We start from the raw sequence: 22,086 nt of genomic DNA on the forward strand, positions 1-22,086 counted from the left end.
CATGAGGGGGTGACACAAGAGCTTACAGTCTATGAGGATGAGGGGGTGACACAAGAGCTTACAGTCTATGAGGATGAGGGGGTGACACAAGAGCTTACAGTCTATGAGGATGAGGGGGTGACACAAGAGCTTACAGTCTATGAGGATGAGGGGGTGACACAAGAGCTTACAGTCTATGAGGATGAGGGGGTGACACAAGAGCTTACAGTCTATGAAGATGAGGGGGTGACACAAGAGCTTACAGTCTATGAGGATGAGGGGGTGACACAAGAGCTTACAGTCTATGAGGATGAGGGGGTGACACAAGAGCTTACAGTCTATGAGGATGAGGGGGTGACACAAGAGCTTACAGTCTATGAAGATGAGGGGGTGACACCAGAGCTTACAGTCTATGAGGATGAGGGGGTGACACAAGAGCTTACAGTCTATGAGGATGAGGGTGTTGACACAAGACGTTGTATATTGGTCTAGCCATTCTTTATAAGGGAACAATATAAAATAATTTAATGAATAAAAATTCTACTGCTTGAACCAGCCATTAGCCGACATTTATTTACAGGGTCCAAGGTGAAAAAGACTGCAGATACAGAGAAGCCTGGAACTTGGTATATATATGGTGTTTGCCGGATAACAGACGGGAGATAGGACATAGGATTGATTAGTAAATGGAGAGTTAATGTTTCATGCAGTTAGCGAGTGTGATAGGCTTGCATAAAGAGATGGGTTTTAAGAGCACGTTTGAAGCTTTGGAGGGTGGGTATTAGTCTGAGAGTCCGGGGAAGGGCATTCCAGAGAATTAGAGCGACTCAGGAGAAGTCCTGGATACGTGCATGAGAGGTTCGAATTAAAGTAGAGATTAATCTAATGTCACTGGCAGATTGAAGAGCATGGGAAGAGCGATAGACTGAGATGAGAGAAGAGAGATAGGGAGGTGCAGCATTGCGCAGAGCTTTGTGGTTGAGGGTTATTATTTTAAAGTGAATACGGAAGGAGACAGGTAGCCAGTGCAGTGATTGGCACAAACTGGAGGCATCCGTGTAGCGTTCTGTCTGAAAGATGAGCCCTTCTGCTCTAAGCCATTTTAGGGCCTTAGGACCAGGACAGATTTTTTTAATTTTCCCAATGTCATAATAGAAGGTAATAACTTTGTGAAACTTTAACATATCCAGGGGATTTCGAGATTGTTTTCTCGTCACACATTGTACTTCAAAGTAATAGAAATATTTTGAAGATATCTTTTGTGTTTAGTTATGAAAGTAATGGCAATTTTGCAAAAAATTAAAAAAATGTTTTTGTTTTCAAAGTTCGAAATTTTATGCTTTTTAGGCAGATAGTTGTAGCATCCAAGTAACTTTATAACTAACATTTCCCAAATGTCTGCTTTATATCGGCATGTGGTTTTTATGTACCTTCTCTCTTTTCTAGGTTGCTAGCAAAATCTGAATTTTGATGCAATCTTTCTCATTTTTATGAAAATTGTGAAAACCCTTATTTAGAGGCACCTGCTCAGCTTTAAGTGACTAAGTGAGGCCTAAATAGCAGTAAAACCCCATAAATTATGCTATTTTAGAAACTACATCCTTCAATGTGTGAAAAATCTACTTTCAGAAATCTGTTAAGAAGGAGTTAAAACAAAATGGAGGTGTAATTTACAAGCTGTAATTTTTTTAAAGCCAATACATTAATTTTGGCCAAAAATATACCATCCCAAAGTATTAAATGATAAAAATCCCACATAGTTTGATACCCAATTTCTCCGGATTATGAGGATGCCCCATATGTATGGGCACTCGGCCGGGCATAGAAGGGAAGGAGCCGCCATCCATTTATTTGTAAATTGGAGATATGGGGGATTATTTCTTTGTTTGGATGAGATCCACTTTTCAGGTACATCATTTATGGGGGGGGGGGGGGGTTGATAGCAAATTATCAGATTTTATTAACTCTTTCTTGGTGGTGATTAAAAAATTAACTAATTCTTGTTTATGGTTTTTAGCATTTTTTCCCAGACATTCACCGTGCCAAAAAAATAGTGGGCCTCATTTACTAAGGGTCCGTGGGACCGCGATTCTGTTGGGTTTCGCAGATATTTCCGAATTGCCCCGGGTTTTTGCCGCATGCGACAGGAATTAGGGGCGTAGAGATGGATTCAGACAAACCACAGAATTTAAAAAAAGAATTGTGTCGCAAGATCAGCACTCACATGCACCAGGAAGAAGGAGGTGAACTCCGGCGGACCTCAGCGGGGAATCGATGGATGCAGGAACTCAGGCGCACAGGCTTAGTGAATCCAACTGGACCAGGTAAGTAAATCTGCCCCAATGTGTTAATTTTATTTTATGGGTCATCACTATTATGGCGAAACCCCAATTATAAAGCTTTTTTATGGTCAACTTGTTTTGCAGCATATAGAACTCATTTTGTGAGAAAATCACTTGTTTTGGGCATATTAATGGGCATAACTTTTATAATTTTTTTTTACAGAGCTGTTTTATAGCTTATTTTTTGTGGCACAAGCTATAGCTTTCCTTGGTATCATGTCAGGGTAAATGTTACTTTTTGATCACTTTTTATGCTGTTTTTATGAGGTCAGATGAAAATTTCATAATTTTTGTGTGTTTTTTTACCGTGTTTACTGTACAAGTTCAGTGACATTTTATTGCATTGTACGGGTTGTTACAGTGATTTCCAATATGTTGTGGGTTTTTTGGTGATTTTTTTGTGTTGTATTTGAATTTTACATGGGATGGGACTTCAGGGGACTTTTATTCTTTTTTAATTGCACTTTTTTTACTGTTTTATTTTGTCTCTGGGTGGAACTTGAACAAGTGATCACTTGATCACTTGTTCATTGTAATATATTGCAATAATAATGTATTGCAGTATATTACATAGTCAGCATATATATTCTGCGTAGGCTGACGTTAGCAATGTTAGATTGTGCATTCCACACAATCCTAACAGGCTGCTACTAAAGGCAGCACTGGGGTCCTTATCAGACCTCAGGGTTGCCATGGCAACAATTGGCACCTCTGAGTTGTGATCCCGGCTTTTACTGTGTAACTACCCGCATCCTATGACAGAGAGTTAAGTCAGGGTGCAGGAAAGGGTTGATATCCGAATTTGGCTGCTTGAGATTTTGCGGTGATTTTTATTTATTATTATTTATTATGTTTTCTTGTTAAAGGGAACCTGTCACCTGGAGACCCATTTTAGCACTCCCCCAGACCCCACAGAGCATAGGACATACACTGCCAAAGAGTTTTTGTATAAAAAATAGATTTTACAGAAAGATAGATATGTTATATTGTACCTTTGAATACCAAGTGCTGTTTGACTAGGCACTAGGCACCTGGGAGTGGCTGTAAAGGAGCAGTCCCCCCCCAAAACACACCCTTGGGAAACTGCTCCTCCACGTGTCCTTTTCAAATGTATATGAAAACGCCCATCACTTGGCTTAGTGATGCCCCCTGCTCCTCTACAGCCAATCCCGCGTGAGGGGAGTTATTCCCCTTTGAAAAGGACACATGGAGGAGCGAATTCCCAAGGATGGGAGGAAACTGCTCCTTTACAGCCACTCCCAGGTCACTAGTGCCTAGTCACACAGCACATGGTATTGAAAGGTACTACATAACATATCTTTTTTTCTGTAAAAACCTATTTTTTTATACAAAAACTCTTTGGTGGTGTATGTACTATGCTGTGTGGGGACTGCGGGAGTGCTAACAATGGGTCTCCTGGTTTTTGTAGGTTAATGGCAATGGGAAATTCATTTGTGTTCCCACATTTTAAATTTTTTCCTTGAAACATCTTTTCATCATGTGAAAACCACCTATGATGCCAACTGGACCCATCTGCATTGTCTTGTGATTCCGCCACCAACCACTAAGCAATGGCTTGCCTTTGCCTCTGATTTTTGGGATAAAGCGCAGTTTCTCAACTGTTCTTGATTGGGAGGGCAAGCACATCATTGTGAAGAAGCTACCCCACTAAGGATCCTAGTACCTCAATAACGAACAGTGGCCCACATTTCTTAATGTGTCTACACCAGTTTTATGTCTGACTTTGCACTATAAAGAACATATTAAATCCTTGTACATGTATTAATAAAGTTTTTGCAGAAGTTTTGAGTTGTGGCTGCATTGTGTTTGACAAAACTTCTTGTAAGTTCTTGTTTATATTGGGGCCTATGGAAGTTCGTCGGATGCTGGCATCTTTTGGATTTCAAGAATGAGTCAGATTGAGCACATTGCTATCCCTGAGCCTCATTCTCTGCCTTGATCTACTGGTCCTGCTGTCCCCTTTGATTTTGTGGCTGATGAGGCATTTACATTGACAAACCATTCTTATGCACGTCGTGGCCTTCACGCTGATCAATGCATATTTAACTATCCTTCCCTTGCTCAGAGGTATGTTGAATGTTTGTTTGGCATATTGGCCAATACATGGTAGAAATTCCACGCTACAATCCAGATGTTTCAGCAGTGATAAAAGCAACTGAACTGCTACATAATTTCTGCCGACTATATGATGTCTTAAAAGATTTGATCCCTGTTTATAGGTCTGATGAGGCATCCATAAAGGTGGCAGGTGGTGACGAAGACGTAGAGGTGGTCAGGAAGCCCTAGGCAGCCAGACAAACAAGTTAAAGGTTGCTACTACCAAGGGCACCAAGGGACCCAGGAAACAATGGCTATCCCACAGGGTGCCTGGAGTGTGGCATTCTTTCTCCCAGATTGCAGAAGACAAAACACATGTAATTTGAACACTTTGCCATGAGTCCATAATGCATGGAAAAAGTCTTAACAATTTGAGCATCTCATGTATGACCAGGCACCAGCAAAGTAAATATGAGCTGCAGTGGATAACCGAGAAAACAAAAAACCCTGCAGCCATCTGAAGCTCCTCTGCTGCTTTAGTTGGCTCAGCCTCATATAATAGGTGGTGTCTGGGTAGGCCAAAATTACTCTGCAGTGCAGGTAGGCGAGCAGGGTGTGAAAGCAAATAATGCAAGCACATGGCAAGCCCTACAAGCAGGAATGTACAGGAATCTTTGCTTCACCAAGATGAGCAGATCCGCAAGACATGGAATGTGTGTCAGCTCGGCTCAGCCCAAATATGCTACAAGGTTTGTGCTATTGTTGGACACCACCATGCTGGGCTTGAGGATGAAAAACAGTATCTACTCATCTGTCTGCTTCTGATTTCAGTCAACAGATCCCTGACACCCAAGGCTTCCTGTCAACCTACTATTGGGAATCTTGAAATGTTTTCTGAAATGTATTACTGGGGACGATTCCTTATGAAGAGCCCTTATATGTTCCACATATCACTGAGCCCTATTCTCTGAGAAGAGCACATCCACGTATTACTGTGCACTATTCAGTATAATGAGCACTTCAATGATCCACATGTTAAGGCACACTATTCACTGACAGCAGCAACTTTACAATTAGTGTATAATTGAACAGTGAACAGTGGCAGATTAAGAGTCCCATGGGCGCTGGGCTGTTCACATGACTAGGGCCCCCCAGTGTCGAAACCAACATGTGCCAGAATGTTTGGACTTAAGTGCCACTCTATATCATTAATTTTGTACTGTTCAAAAAGAAATTTAATGATGAACTTCAAATGTGTTCTTATAACCCATTTAATTAGGAAAGCAAGCATTCACTTTTTCCATGTGAAGGAGAAAAATGCCTTAGTGGCTACTTCAGCGTAAAAAGAGTACAGTGTCCCGGCACCAAACGACCAAACACTCCTACTCCGGTCGGCACGGGTGAGATTCCTAGCAGGTGAGGTAAGCCCAATGACGCAGTGTAATAGGTGGTGCTCAGCAGGGATAATATAGCCACATAAATCGATGGTTATGGAGAAAACGAAGCGGCACTCACCAGTAGCGTGAAGAAACTTTTATTTGCGGTGTGTACAGAGGCAGAACGGGGCCTGGCGACGGGCCGTTTCGCGCTAATCTAGCGCATCATCAAGCCGAATGACCCATGATTCGGCTTGATGATGCGCTAGATTAGCGCGAAACGGCCCGTCGCCAGGCCCCGTTCTGCCTCTGTACACACCGCAAATAAAAGTTTCTTCACTCTACTGGTGAGTGCCGCTTCGTTTTCTCCATAACCATCGACTTAGTGGCTACTTCACCTCTAGATCAACTCCAGACTTACCCCTGAGGTTCAAAATCACAGTTTTCAGTGACCTGTCTGCTGCCACGCTGTTAAAGAATAGGGTGTTTCATCGCAGCAATGCCATCCTCTGGGTTCATAACATCTAGTATAGGTGGGGATTCCCCATCAATCTAATCATAACTAGGAATGGCATGGTTTTGCTTATTGCTGTGCAAAAAATGGGATGTCTTCCCTGCAGAGGAGTCTTCTACACTTCAAAAGCACCTGACATCTTCTCAATCCAAAAAAAGTGGAATATGGTAGTCAGAGGAAAGAAAAGAGCCACCAAGATCTCCCTGGAGCATATATGTAAAAGTTATTTCACTGTGGGTGAGACTTTGCCTCGTTGATACTGGGTGATATATCTTTCACCTTTTTTCTTTATGGTCTGAATCAAGGATCAACCACATTTAACATGCCATTGTCGGTCTTAATTGATTCGGTCCCAAAATGAGGGATCTGGGACATTTTTATGTCCATTGTGCACAATATATATTGGATGATTTGAACTGTTTTGTATGACTATGAACTTTGTATTACATGAAAAAGAAATAAAAACTTTAAAGAAAAAACCCAAAATGATACCCAATATGATTGAGTACGGACTATCTGGTCCTTCTGTTATTCTAGTTTGGACACTTTTGTTTGGTTATTTATTGGTTAAGCGAGAGGCAAACCTGCATACTAAGCCTATACCAAGGGGGGTAAAATGTGGATAAACAAGCCACAGCTCAAGGCTGGAAGGGGGGGTTAATGCTATAAATATGTAGACTAACATTTACGCTTACATCAGTAAATGTAAAAGGTCTACTGTTTAGATTGAAGCGGAGGCGGATGTTATTTGTCTCCTGGGAAAAAAAACTCAATGGTGTCCATGGCCGTAGGCTCAAAAAGATAAAGTTCCCCAATTTGTTTCATGCGTCAGTGGTAAAGAAAAAGGGAGGAGTCGTGGTGGTAATAAGGGAGACTGTTGCAGTCCAATTTTGCATAAACTTCTAGATGAAAAAGGGTCTTATGTAATACTAGTATGCACATGTTCCCTATACAGTAGTCTCTCTGTATATCCCTAATGTGAATCAGCAAGCATTTCTTAGAAAGCTTCTTAAAAAGATAAATTGCAACAAGGCCATTTTATAATAACATCTGATTTTAACCACACAATATGGCCTTCCATGGACTCCACTTGTAGCACAATAGTCAAGGAACCTAGCCCTTTTGCCAATAAAATTTTTAGGTACTCTATGACTTTTGGCATTAGTATTACCCATTTGAACATGATTTTATTCTAACTCTCACAGAATTTATACCAGAATTTGTTGTTTTCTGGTCAGTCAGTCGCTGCTGGATCATGTCTCAGACGCCTGCATACGAATTATATCATTTTCGGGCCATGCTCCAATAACTTTATCCATATAGGAACAATTTCTATCTCTCTCTAGCTTTGGCACCTTCATAACCATGTTCTCCCCATTTGCTGTAAAACTATAGGCCCTACGCGGTGCTTCAATTCCCTCTCCCGTGTTTCCCACAGGTAGCTTTATTATCCTCAGGACTAGAGAAGCTAAAAAAATAAAAGAGGGTAGGGGTGCCACCTTCCATAAACTCACATCCACAAGAATTATGAAAGATTATGGAAATCTACTGAGTCCCCCAACTTATAATTTATTATAAGAGAAGTTCAATATAACTACATGAGTGGGTGGGAGATCTGTTACTGTTTACATAGGGAACAGCAATCCGTAAAGGGGGCAATTAGTTATAGCATATTAATGGTGTGAACATGTTGTTCCTCCCACTGTCATTATAAGGTGCTCGGGCTTGATGTACTACAATTGTTATTACAGGTGAAAATGTATACAGGATTTTCTTCATAAACTCAGTTTTGCTTTTTTTTACCCTCCATGAAGCTCTTTCTTCCCCTTATTATTCCCTGCCTGTCCTCCCCTAATTCCCTGTCCATCATCCCCTGGTTTCCCCCTTTTCATTTACATATGTGTAAGTTTATGCGAAGGTGATTCCTGGAGCCCAGGAAATCTCTGTTTGTCGTGTATTTCTTTACTTGTTGTAAAACTATAAAAATTCAATAAAAATCTTGTTGGAAAAAATGTTAAAATAATTGTGAAAAGCTTCAATAGAAAACAAATGCCCAAATATCGGAATTAAATTTTTTTGGCATTTTCCCATCCATAAAATTGAAATAAAAAAAATCATCAAAATATCGTACAATTCAAAATCATTGAAACATAATAAAATATATGAATTTAGAATCACTGTGACTCTACTGACATAGAATAAAGAGGAGGTGTCATTTGAATCGCACAGAAAAAGCTATAAAAAACATAAGAAAATGGTACAATTGTCACCACATTTAGAAAGGTTTCCTGCTTCCCAGTACATTGCCTGGAATATTACAAGGTGCCATTAAAAATTACAATTTGTCCTGCATAAAACAAGTCCTTGTGTATCTCATATATCATTTATTTTATAAACCAATTGAGTTTTTTTATGTATAACAACTTTGTGAGAATTTTAGACTCACACCATCGATAGCTCTTGGCATTGCCCAGTATAGTATACAACTGCTTGACTCTCTCCCTCTTTACTTGACTTTCTCCCTCTGTTTCTCTCTATACTTGACTGTCTCTCGCACACTGTCTCTCTATGGACTTGACTGTCTATCTCAGCTTTATATATTAGATTACTACTATTACACTGCCTAATAAATTTAACAATATACTGACAATCTGTTATTGCGGGGGAGTTTTCTTCCCAGGAATCACCTCATTGATATCACAGACGAGAGCGATGGGATAACAATAGAAGACAACCCCTCTATGGATGACACCTCCTAAACATCATGTAATGTGCCTACTACTAACCCTAATGATGTCACATCTCCCTGCACGGAGCAGGATTAGGGAGCTCTCCCATGGACCTGGATAAGTCTTCTCCAGTCTATTGCTGCCTATAACCACGGAGCTGCTCTAGAGGAAGATCTGGATAAGTGACGTGTCCCATATTGACAAACAGAAAATAAATATTTTTTCCATTTTATGGAAAACAATCAATATATGTGTAATGCACTTGCCTGAAACAGGTGAGTCTTCTGGATAAATGTTTATAAATAACATATTCTCTAAACGGATTATTCACAGTAAACAGTGCTCCGATTATAACGTCTCCTCTCTTGTAATATTTGTATTCATTAAAAGCCCCATGTGAAGTTAGTTTACATGGAGGAGTTGGAATCAGCATCTCATTTCTATATAATGAACACTCAATTAACCATATGATGACTGGAAACAGAAGAGGGACCAGAAGCCGAGGAGACCAGTACATGACGTGTGACGGCTCAGGAGCTCCTCAGCAGCAAGGAGGAAGACTGGAAGATATCTGCAGCTTATATACAGGTTTCCTGATAAACTTAGTAGAGAAGCTAGAATGTAAAATCCCCAAGATATCTCACAGATCCTGAAACGTCTCATGTTCTATAAAATTCAGCTTTTTCTTACTCTTATTATTATTAACACTTAGAGTTTTGCTCCGACATTAATATAAAACAAGTCTCTCTTTATTTCATTGAGAACCAATAAACCGCATCTAAAAGTCTAGGATAATTTATGTGCATAAGTGTTTAACCCTTTAGGATGGAGCTGGTTTTTGAATTAAGGCTCAGCCATTTTTTTTCCTACATCTAACATGTGTCCCTATGTGAGGTGATAACATAACAGAATCACTTGATCCTCCTTATAATGCAAAATATTATTTATATACTTGTAACCACCGGTCCTCTCCAGGTGTAGTGACCTGTATATGGCTGAAAGTGACTTTATGTGGCAATAACTACTGAATACTTTTTTGCTTGGTAAGATAACATTTTATTTGTTACTATTTTGAGTTACCTCCAACTTTATGATTGTGCAACAACCCTGCTGATGCATAGGATAGGTAGTTAATGCGAATAGCGCCCTCTCCATGTAAGGAGCTGTTACGGAGACTGATCACATCTCTAGGAGATCTCCAAACGTGGACAACTTACTAGTAGTGATGAATACATACCTTTCCTCAATCCACCCACTTCCTGAAAGTGACAGCTACCACGCCCCCTTTGATTCATTCCTATTTCCATCCCTTTTTAATGGGGTGCCCTTATGTAATGCGTGGTGTTGTATGGAATGTGTAATGTGAGGGTGCAGGGAGGTTGTAATGTGTGGGTGCATGGACTCTGTGCAGAGTGAACCCCCTTTTATCTAATGCGCTTCTAGTGTTCTTAATTGAAGTATAAATTGAATTCAAGTATAAATTTAATATTAATTGAAATTGTGTGTGATCTGTAGCAGATTCATATTACATTGGATGTAACACAGAGTTTGATTTCAATTTAATTGTGTGTGATCTGTAGCAGATTCATGTTTCGATGTATAGAGCAAAGAATAATAAAATGTATAAAACTATTACAGACAATTGCATTATCTGATACAAAAACAAGGGAATCATCTGTATTCACTACAAACGCTGCAGGCTTTTGAACTCTTTATAAAGTCAGAAGTGCCAGTGCTCTACTCCATATTGAACTTTTATATGCACATGACGATGAGGAATCTCACAACCTCTTCTTTGGTTAGGAATAAAAGATCTCTTTGATTCACCATTCCTCTCTCCGTTTCCACTCACTGGATCGAGATATGGACCCCGCCCACTCCCATGTCCCAAGGTTCACTGTCGACTCTGTGTTGGAAATTATAGACAGATGGTGCAGATCGCCAAGGTAAAGGGTAAAAAGGTTTATTGCATATGCTCACAAAAGAACATTAAAACGCATGTAACAAATCTTTCAAAAGAAGAAACGCCAAACACCTCGCCCAACCTTGGTTTCACCTCTTCAGGCTTCTTCCGGGGCTTGGTATTTGACGAAGATTTCGGTGTTCAAATACAGAATCTTTTACATACTTTTACAAAACATATTACATCAATAGTCAAAGACTTTATGTATACAGGAAACAATCATTCCCATATCCTTTCATCCCACCCTGTTTTGCATTAATAAACTCACAACTGAAATACGCTTTTCCCATGCTCCCGTTATTAGCCTCATTAGATTGTGCAACAACTTACTGCGAATTCATGCCAAATGTTAACTTGATCACCAACATTCTTCTGGTATGTCATAAATAATAAAAATAAAACCTATGGGTTATGCTATGTAGCTGGTTTCTGGGGCGTACACTTAGTCATTCTTCTTGCCAATCTGGAGCTCCAAACTGAGGACCAATCAAAGATCAGCCTCAGCACACACCTCCTCCCCTCCCTTCTTCCAATCACAAGCTTCCCAAATACAGCTACACAGAGGATCCCCGTTGCCAAGGTAAGATTATCCGCAGTGCATAGGGGATCATTCATACTAAATATTAAATAAGTGTTGCGGATTTGCAATCTATATCTCGCACATACCTTATTGCAAAAGGCACTTACTGGTACACATGATCGACATGATTCAGAGTGTCTATGGAGATATTTCTTTTAATCAAATGAACTCCCCGAATGGTTGATGCTTTGTGTGTATTCACTAGATCATGTGAAAACACACCTCTCATAAGCATAATTCATATTGCGTATTCCACCAACAAAAAATGATGTTTTTACACATCACCTCATAGGGTTCTGTTCAGAAAACTCTTCAACTCAAAGTCTATATTGAGACCATGGGCTCCACACCCCTCCAGTTGGCTTTAACGGCGTAAATGACAAAGAAATGCAACCCCTTCGGGTTCTGATTATGCTTTTCCCGAAAGTGTGCCGATAGACTACGGGTTTTTAGTCCTTTTTAAAAATTCCTTAAAAATTATAGGGTAGATATTCGCACAAGTATCGCAATAAATATAATTTTTTATTCTATAAGGGGAAAAGTCCTTTTTCTCTCCAAACTCTTTAACTATGTCCCTGTACTTACACCCTTGGCATTTTTTTCAATTGTAGAAACCCTGTAAGCTAGCTGCCTTGCTATTTTCTTCTTTCACATAAGTTGAGGTGACCAGGTCCTTGATGTTATTAGCTCTCTTGAACACTGTTATAGGTTTGCCCTTCACAATTTTATTTTAAATTGCGTTATTAGTTACAAGGTGCCAGTGTCTCTCTATGATCTTTTTTTACTTCTTACGCTTCCCTGCAATAGTTGGTAACAAAAATTGGGTCCATCGGGTTCCTTTCTCTTTTATTCTTCTATTCCTTGTTCTTGCGGCATTCCAAAACTTCCTTAGATGCCCTATCTAGGATCTTCCCTGTATAATTTCTTTCCCTAAACCTATCCATTACTATTTTGGACTGAATTTCAAAAACCTCCTGATTACTACAATTTCTATTGATTCTTTTAAGTTGACCTTTCAGGATATTCTCAATCCACGGGCGATGGTGGCAACTTCTAAAATCCATGAAGCTATTAACATCTGTGGTCTTAAAATAGTTTTTGTTGAAAATTTGATTTTTTTCTATATAAATCTCAAGATCCAGAAAATTAAATTTTTCGGTATTGCATTCTTATGTGAAAGTAAGATTAAACCCATTTTCATTTAAATACTTTATGAACCCATCAAAATCCTGAATTGAGCCCAGCCACAAAATTATACAGTCATCTATGTATCTTCTGTAGGTGCATAAGTATTTTTTAAAAGGGTTGCTGCTCCTCAAACACCTCCATATAAAGATTAGCAAAGCTGGATGCAAATTTTGCACCCATCGCCGTACTGGTTATCTGATTGTAAAAATTCCTCCCATATAAAAAATAGTTTTTACTAAGACAAAACTTTATTGACTCAACAAGGAAATCCTTATGCCTAGGGGATAATTCCTCCTCTAAATCCAAGCATATCTTTATCACTTCTACACCAATCTCTTGTGGAATAGAGGTGTAGAGGGATGTTACATCACAACTACAAAAAATGGGCATTTCATTGTCTCATTAGCTGAGGTCTTGGATCTTAGTCAGCAGAGTTAGAAAAAGGTCCAATGTGCAGCACCTGCAGAGCTGCTATCCAGACACAGCACAAAGAAGAATAGCTGCTTCAGGCCACTGCCTGACACCATGGGCAAGTCAGGAGACCAATCCCCAGAGCAAAGGTCCTCCATCAGGATTTGGCTCCATCTATACCAGCCCAGCCTGAAGTTAAAACAAGGCTTGAAACAATTCTTTCTGCGGACTAACTATCGCCCTACAGCTTTCCAGCCTGCTGATTATGCTGCTAATGTTTGGCCATTTCCTTTCATTTGAAGTTCAAATAAAGAACGACAAGTTGATTTGCACAATGTGGCTTCCTGTAAACCCTGGATCAGGGTGCTTCACCATCATGAGATCCTTATCCTCCATCACCCAGGCATTCCCATATATAACTCAGGGTTTGTCCCAGGGAGACACCTCTTACATTAGCCTCTTTGGCTACTTTTATTGCACACACCACCTGCACCATGACCATAACGTGACCAAGGCTGCATAAGACAGCCACTCCAGTATTCTGGGCCCTGGCTGTCTACAACAACCGAAGAAAGGCCAGGCCCCAGTGGGGGATATTGTAATTGCTTGTTATTACAAATTTTTCATAGAATCTTAGCAATAAAATGGTAATTTTAGCATATTTTTGCTTTCCCGCAAAATGCAGTACTATTACGTCAAACTTCTGGCCCCGGCTCCTTAACGGAGCCGGGGCCAGAAACTGTGGGTGTCGGCTATATGTTATAGCCAACACCTGGCTCTAACACCCGCGATTGAAGATTTCTCCGATCGCGGGTGTTAACCCCTAACGCGCCGTGGTCGCACTGCACAGCATGGTCCGTGTGATACATTACCCAGTGTAATACATCTGTATTACACTGTGTAATGTGTAGAAGAGCTTTAATGAGCGATCAGTGCATTGCTTGTTCAAGCTTACCTGTAAAAGTAAATAAAAAAAGTTAAAAACATTAAATAAAATCATTTTTTAATAAAAAGAATTAAATAAATAAAGTTAGAGTCCCCTAAACGCAAATATTCCCTAAACACATGCAATAAAGTGAGAAAAACACAAAATCGCCAAAAAACCCCACATATTTGGTATCGTTGCATCCATAATAATCCGTATAATAACTCAGAAACATTATTGGACCCGCTCGGTGAACGACGTAAAAACAAAACCCGAAAAACACGCCAAAAATGTACATTTTCATAAAATCTCTGCACAAAAATGTTCTAAAAAGTGATCAAAAAAAGTTATGTGCACTAAAATGGTACCACTGAAAAGAACAACCCAACACGTAAAAAATAAGCCCTAAACTAGCTCTGTTAACCAAAAAATATTAAAGTTATGTCTCCGAAAAGATGGCGATGCAAAAACAAATGAGATTTCCGTGACAATTTTCTTTTCCTACCATACTTTCATTAGTTAAGAAAATCTCATCAATAAGCTCATGACCCACTAAAATGAAGTATTTGTAAAGTGCATCTCATGTCGCAAAAAATAAGCCCTTATATGTCCAAATTGCCAAAAAAATAAAGATTGTATAGCCAATAAAAACTGACAATGCATAATCTGCTCTGAATGGCGCAGCTTCCCTTTGATGCCCTGGCGTGTGCCCATACAGCAGGTTACCACCACATATGGAGTATTGTTATACGCGGGAGGGATTGGGTTTCAAATTTTGTGGAGTGTTTTGGTATTTTATCCACTGAAAATTTGTACATTTTTTGAAGAACACATTCATTTAGCCAAAAAAATTAAACTTTCAAAATTGCATCCGATTTTGTTTTAACCCCTGTAAAACAATTAAAGGGTTAACAAGCTTCATAAAAGTTGTTTTACGTACGTTGAAGGGTGTAGTTTCTATAATGGGGTAATTTATGGGGTATTACTTTTATTTAGGCCTCTCAAAGTGATTTGAAACCAGAGCAGGTCCCTCAATAGCAGGGTTTTGCGTTTTTTATGAAAATGTGAAAAATCACACCTAAAGTTCAAAGCCCCATAACATCCTACAAAAATAAGAGTATGCATAAAAAACCATGAGGGAATAAAGAAGACATTTGGTGAATGTTAGTTATTAAGTATTTTTGTGGTTATGACTATGTATGGAAAAAGTAGAACATTTTGAAGTTCGAAAATCAAGAATTTTTCCAAATTTTCACCCAATATCTGATTTTCTCATAAATAAATGCAAAACATACCACCAAAATTTTTCAACTAACATGAAGTACAAAGTGTCATGAGAAAACAATTTCAAAAATCACTTGGATATGTTAAAGCGTTCCGAAGTTATAACCACTTATAGTGACACAGGGCAGATTTGAAAAAAATGGGCCGTGTCAGGAAGGTGAAAAGTGGCTTCAGCGTTAAGGGGTTAATTTATTTTTTTTGAATGGCCATCTCATTTGTGATTTAGTTACATAATATCTGCTAAGCCAAGGTCATCATAAATATGGCAATACATATTTTTTGGGGTTTTCTTAGTGTTTGAGCAGTGGACCTTTTTATCAGGGGATAAACTTAGTATGCTTAGCATGCTGGGGTATGGTAATCCTTCCACCAGCAGACACTGGAGAATATAGTGGTTCATTTGGGTAAGGCTACCCAGAGGCAGGGACAAGCCATCTTCAGTTTTAGGAGTCTCTTCCTCCTATTTAACTCCCAAGCCATCTTCCGGTGATGGGGTGAGTTGCTTTATGTCACCATGGTTCTCTCCTCCTTCTCTTCCTCTGCCTTCTGCTCTCAAACTTTTATCTGGGTGGATAGTGCAGTAGCAGACCATTGTCTGGAAAACCACCCTGTGAGCCTTGTGTAAACTGGCCTGACACTTGCTCCTCTTCCTCATTGTTTTGCCACCATTACACTGTCTGTCACAGCCTAGAGCTTTTTTAAGAAAGCAAAAGATGGGATAGTAGAGCTAATGATGGCGTCAGTGCAGCACTGAACTCTAGTTCAAAATACATGGGTGCTCTGGAGCTGGAATTCCTCAATTGCCTACTGCTTGCACAACCTTTCCTGCATATGTAAAATGGAAATCCACCTACTTGGTGCATCACATATCAGGCAGTGTGTGAGCAGGCCAAAGTTGCAGTGAAGATAAGTGAGCAGCAGTATGGTGTGAATGATAAAAATGCAAACACATGGCACACACTGCATGCAGAAGCTCCGGCAGGTCTTTATGTTTGGCCAGCTATTTTGGTGTCTCATGCAGAACATGATTAGACTGCAGGTGCCTGGTCATACAGTACATAAGGTGTTCACATTGCTAAAGCTTTTGCCATGCTTTGTAGACTTTTGTACTGTCCTGTGCATTCTTTGAGATTAGTTGCCACACAGCAGACATCCTGTGGAATGGCTATTGTTTCCTGGGTCCTTGACGGGGCAGTAGCAGTCAATTACATGACTATTTTTTATCTACAAATAATTGTGATCTAATTAAGAGCAATATTAAGAGCATATATTAATGCAGGGTATTCACTGAGAAAGAACTTTTTTGATCCTATTAATACTGTACACTATTCACTATAGTGGACACTTCAATGATCCATGTATTTCTGTGTGCTATTCCAAATTATGAGCACTTTATGACCCATGCATAAGTGTGTGATATTCACTAAGAAGAGCACTTTTATTATCCACATATTACTTCTTGCAGGATACCATGTTATTTAATTTGAGGAGCACTTCTAAGATCCACATATAACTGTGCACTAATAACTGTAACAAGCACTGCAAAGATCCAAGTATTTATGTCTATGTCTATTTATGATCTATTCATACATTATGACACAGTATTCACTATGAAGGGCACTTCAGCGATCCATGTATTACTGCATGCTATTCACTATAAAGAACAATTTTATTATCCACGTATTAATGCATGATATCCCCTGAGTAAAACACTTTTTATCTGCAAATTACTACTTGGTATTCACTATGAAGAGCATTTCCAAGATTAACATATTAATGTGCTTTATTCACTGAGAAGAGCAAGTTTTTATCCATGTATTATTGTGATTTTTGCACTTCTATGATCCATATATTAATGTTCCCTATTGACTGAAAAGAGAAATTTTATTATCTACTTATCAATGAATGCTATTCACTATGATGAGGACTTTAATAATCAACATATTAATGTATGCTATTCTCTGACAGGAGCATCTGTAACAAGTGTGATTGATGATTTTGGTAGTTCTGTAAATCACTGTTCTAGTGGCATGGTGTACTTCTTGCTAAAAAAAATGTTGATCAGTGTACAGTAGATTGCATTATTTCAGAAAAAAATCAAGAAATCATACATTGTTCTCTAATTTTGATTTCCAGTTTAGAATGCAACCAGTGTTACAAAGGTAGTTAGCAGTTCTGCAGCATTAACATAACATATATAATATTATGATAAAACTGTGTGTATGATACTGATAACATTGCACTGGTAAAACTTCATTCATCAATTTCTCTCCCGTAACTGATGGGTTAAGGAAAGATTCAGAGACTAATTCCCACCAGTTGTAAATAACTAAAAGTTTTCTCTTGTTCTCTGGAGTCTATGATGTCAGCGACATTTCGGTTCTATCCTGTAATTATGATTGTGAATGAATAGTAGGAGCAGGATAATTCTACACGGGGCGGCACCGGGGCTGAGATGTGAGGAGGGGGCCGTTCCGCTCCTCGGGTTATTTTTTACTATTAGGTCATTGTCTGTCCTGTGTAATTATGTATCCAGGTAACTGCTGGATGTATTACACATCTATCCGTGTAGCGAGGGAGGGGGAGCGCAGCGACAGCTGGGACCGCAGCTCTCACCTGTCATCTGGTTATACAGAAGGATTCAGTGTAACATCTAATGCAATGTATAATACAATAAACTCATAGATCTGGACTTTATATATTATCATAACATGTAGAATACAATAAACTTACAGGTCTGGACTGTATATATCTTCTTGCAATGTACAATAATCTCATTGACAAGATGTAAAATAATAAAGAATAATAAAAATAATAATAAAATAAAGATGTGTATGGTATATAATATAACATAATAATGTAAAATACAAAATAACATCTTTAGCAGTCAGGATTCTTTAACTGTACAGAAATGCAATGAATAATGCAAAAATGTAATTTTTTTTAAATCAAAAAGATATAGGGGCAGATTTATCAAGTGTCTGAAAGTCAGAATATTTCCAGGTACCCATGGCAACCAATTACAGCTCAGCTTTCATTTTATCAGTGCTCGTGAATATTTTAAAGGGGAGCTGTGATTGGTTGCCATGGGCAACTAGAAATATTCTGACTTTCAGACACTTAATAAATCTGCCCCATAATTTTCAAATTTATACAAACTACAAAGTTTCAGAACTTTTCTTTACTTTTGCTGTAAGTGGACAATCCCTTTAAGGCCCTTTTTTAGAATCTGACATGTGTCACTTTATATGGTTAAACATTTGAATACAAACTTAACTCGATTTTGAGTTTGTATTTGCATGACATGATGTCATTCTTATCATTGTGGATGTTAAAAAATACACCAAAATTTGGCAACATTTTTTTAAAAAATTCCTAATTTTCTAAATTCTGCATGATGGTAACTGATTTTAGTGGTGAAACTATTTCCCCTATCGTAACTTTATGATGTCATTATTTATAACCCCTGTGTGACACAGCCATTTTTTGTTCACATTTCGATTCCCACCTTCAAAAAATCTATAACTTTTCGATCGTTCCATGTACAGAGCTGTGTGAGGGCTTATTTTCTGCATAACAAAATATATTTCTTAGTGATGGTATTTATTGTAACATGACCTATACTGGAAGGCATGAAAAAAGTTCAAAATGAAGGGAAATTGGTGGAAAAACACTTGTGCTCTCCAAATTACATGTCTTCTTTATTCTTTTGCTCAGTACAATCACCGGGATACCAAATGTATACAGGCTTTAAAGTGTTTTAATACATTTTAAAAAATTTAAACTTTGGGGCACATGTATCATAGTTTCAGCTAGCCAAATTGTCTAATTTTAGCGAATTTTCCTGTTTTTTGCGCCATTTTCGTGTCTTTTAACTCTGTTCTTTTTCAAGTATGCCTTGGTCTACACCTTGTGCAGTGTGCCTTATGTATCTTTGTTTTCCAGCTGTTCCGTGCAACATTTTGTCATTTTTGCGCCAATTTTGTCGCAATTCTGCACCTGTTCCAGGGCAAATGCAAAGGATTTTTTTTTTTCATGGACCCGATTTTAACATGTAAATTGGAATTATTACACATGCTTTAACTGTTTAAAATTTTGCATGGTAACCTCTTTTGTCAAAATTTTTAAATTTTTGCATTTTTTTTTATTGGTTACTTCTAAGGGTGAGGTCACACGTAACAGATTAATTGCATTTTTAATGCATTTTGAAACTAATTACAACAGCTTAGGACATTTGCGTTTACAAAACACAATATAAACGCCATGTTAACACATGTGTTAACATTGAGTTTACTATGTGTTTTGTATATTCAAATGTTAACAGTAATGCAATTAGGAAAATCCCCTCTCCTCAGCTGCTATTTTAGGTTTCAAAATGCATTCAAAATGCAACATGTTAAATCCCAAATTAACAGCAGTGTCCACTTCTGCATATAACCCCTCACATGGCTTGTGTCCTCTCCTGTATATATCCCCTCACATGGCTTGTATCCTCTCCTGTATATAACCCCTCACATGGCTTGTATCCTCTCCTGTATATAAACCCTTCACATGGCTTGTATCCTCTCCTGTATATAACCTCTCGCATGGCTTGTATCCTCTCCTGTATATAACCCCTCACATGGCTTGTATCCTCTCCTGTATATAACCCCTCGCATGGCTTGTATCCTCTCCTGTATATAACCCCTCGCATGGCTTGTATCCTCTCCTGTATATAACCCCCTCACATGGCTTGTATCCTCTCCTGTATATAACCCCTCACATGGCTTGTATCCTCTCCTGTATATAACCCGTCACATGGCTTGTATGCTCTCCTGTATATAACACCTCACATGGCTTGTGTCCTCTCCTGTATATAACCTCTCACATGGCTTGTGTCCTCTCTTGTATATAACCTCTCACATGGCTTGTATCCTCTCCTGTATATAACCTCTCATATGGCTTGTGTCCTCTCCTGTATATATCCCCTCTCATGGCTTGTGTCCTCTCCTGCATATAACCCCTCACATGGCTTGTATCATCTCCTGTATATAACCCCTCACATGGCTTGTGTCCTCACCTGCATATAGCCCCTCACATGGCTTGCACCCTCTCCTGTTTATAACCTCCTCACATGGCTTGTATCCACTCCTGTATATAACTCGGTCACATGGCTTGTATCCTCTCCTGTATATAACTCGGTCACATGGCTTGTATCCTCTCCTGTATATAACCCCTCACATGGCTTGTATCCTCTGCTGTATATAACCTCCTCACATGGCTTGTGTCCTCTCCTGTATATAACCTCTCACATGGCTTGTGTCCTCTCCTGTATATAACCCCCTCACATGGCTTGTATCCTCTGCTGTATATAACCTCCTCACATGGCTTGTGTCCTCTCCTGTATATAACCTCTCACATGGCTTGTGTCCTCTCCTGTATATAACCTCTCACATGGCTTGTGTCCTCTCCTGTATATAACCCCCTCACATGGCTTGTATCCTCTCCTGTATATAACCCCCTCACATGGCTTGTATCCTCTCCTGTATATAACTTCTCACATGGCTTGTATCCTCTCCTGCATATAACCTCTCTAATGGCTTGTGTCCTCTCCTGTATATATCCCCTCACATGGCTTGTGTCCTCTCCTGTATATATCCCCTCACATGGCTTGTATCCTCTCCTGTATATAACCCCCTCACATGGCTTGTATCCTCTCCTGTATATAACCTCTCACATGGCTTGTATCCTCTCCTGTATATAACCCCTTACATGGCTTATATCCTCTCTTGTATATAACCCCTCACATGGCTTGTATCCTCTCCTGTATATAACCCCTCACATGGCTTGTATGCTCTCCTGTATATAACACCTCACATGGCTTGTGTCCTCTCCTGTATATAACCTCTCACATGGCTTGTGTCCTCTCTTGTATATAACCTCTCACATGGCTTGTATCCTCTCCTGTATATAACCTCTCATATGGCTTGTGTCCTCTCCTGTATATATCCCCTCATGTGGCTTGTGTCCTCTCCTGCACATAACCCCTCACATGGCTTGTATCATCTCCTGTATACAACCCCTCACATGGCTTGTGTCCTCTCCTGCACATAACCCCTCACATGGCTTGCATCATCTCCTGTATATAACCCCTCACATGGCTTGTGTCCTCACCTGCATATAGCCCCTCACATGGCTTGCACCCTCTCCTGTTTATAACCTCCTCACATGGCTTGTATCCACTCCTGTATATAACTCGGTCACATGGCTTGTATCCTCTCCTGTATATAACTCGGTCACATGGCTTGTATCCTCTCCTGTATATAACCCCTCACATGGCTTGTATCCTCTGCTGTATATAACCTCCTCACATGGCTTGTGTCCTCTCCTGTATAAAACCTCTCACATGGCTTGTGTCCTCTCCTGTATATAACCCCCTCACATGGCTTGTATCCTCTGCTGTATATAACCTCCTCACATGGCTTGTGTCCTCTCCTGTATATAACCTCTCACATGGCTTGTGTCCTCTCCTGTATATAACCCCCTCACATGGCTTGTATCCTCTCATGTATATAACCCCCTCACATGGCTTGTATCCTCTCCTGTATATAACTTCTCACATGGCTTGTATCCTCTCCTGTATATAACCCCTCATGTGGCTTGTGTCCTCTCCTGTATATATCCCCTCACATGGCTTGTGTCCTCTCCTGTATATATCCCCTCACATGGCTTGTATCCTCTCCTGTATATAACCCCCT

General features: G+C 39.4%; 1 protein-coding gene across 1 annotated transcript in view; it reads left to right on the forward strand.

Moving 5' to 3' along the window:
* Window positions 1-2,253: 2,253 nt before the first annotated feature.
* The window catches only part of LOC140127258 (vomeronasal type-2 receptor 26-like), a 71,159-nt gene continuing 51,326 nt past the window's right edge, over window positions 2,254-22,086 (forward strand). The window contains exon 1 of the mRNA XM_072147748.1: window positions 2,254-2,303. Coding sequence (XP_072003849.1) covers window positions 2,254-2,303 — 50 coding nt within the window. The remainder of the gene's footprint in view (window positions 2,304-22,086) is intronic.

This window comes from Engystomops pustulosus, chromosome 1 (genome assembly GCF_040894005.1).
Source record: "Engystomops pustulosus chromosome 1, aEngPut4.maternal, whole genome shotgun sequence".
In the NCBI taxonomy this organism is placed as follows: domain Eukaryota; kingdom Metazoa; phylum Chordata; class Amphibia; order Anura; family Leptodactylidae; genus Engystomops; species Engystomops pustulosus.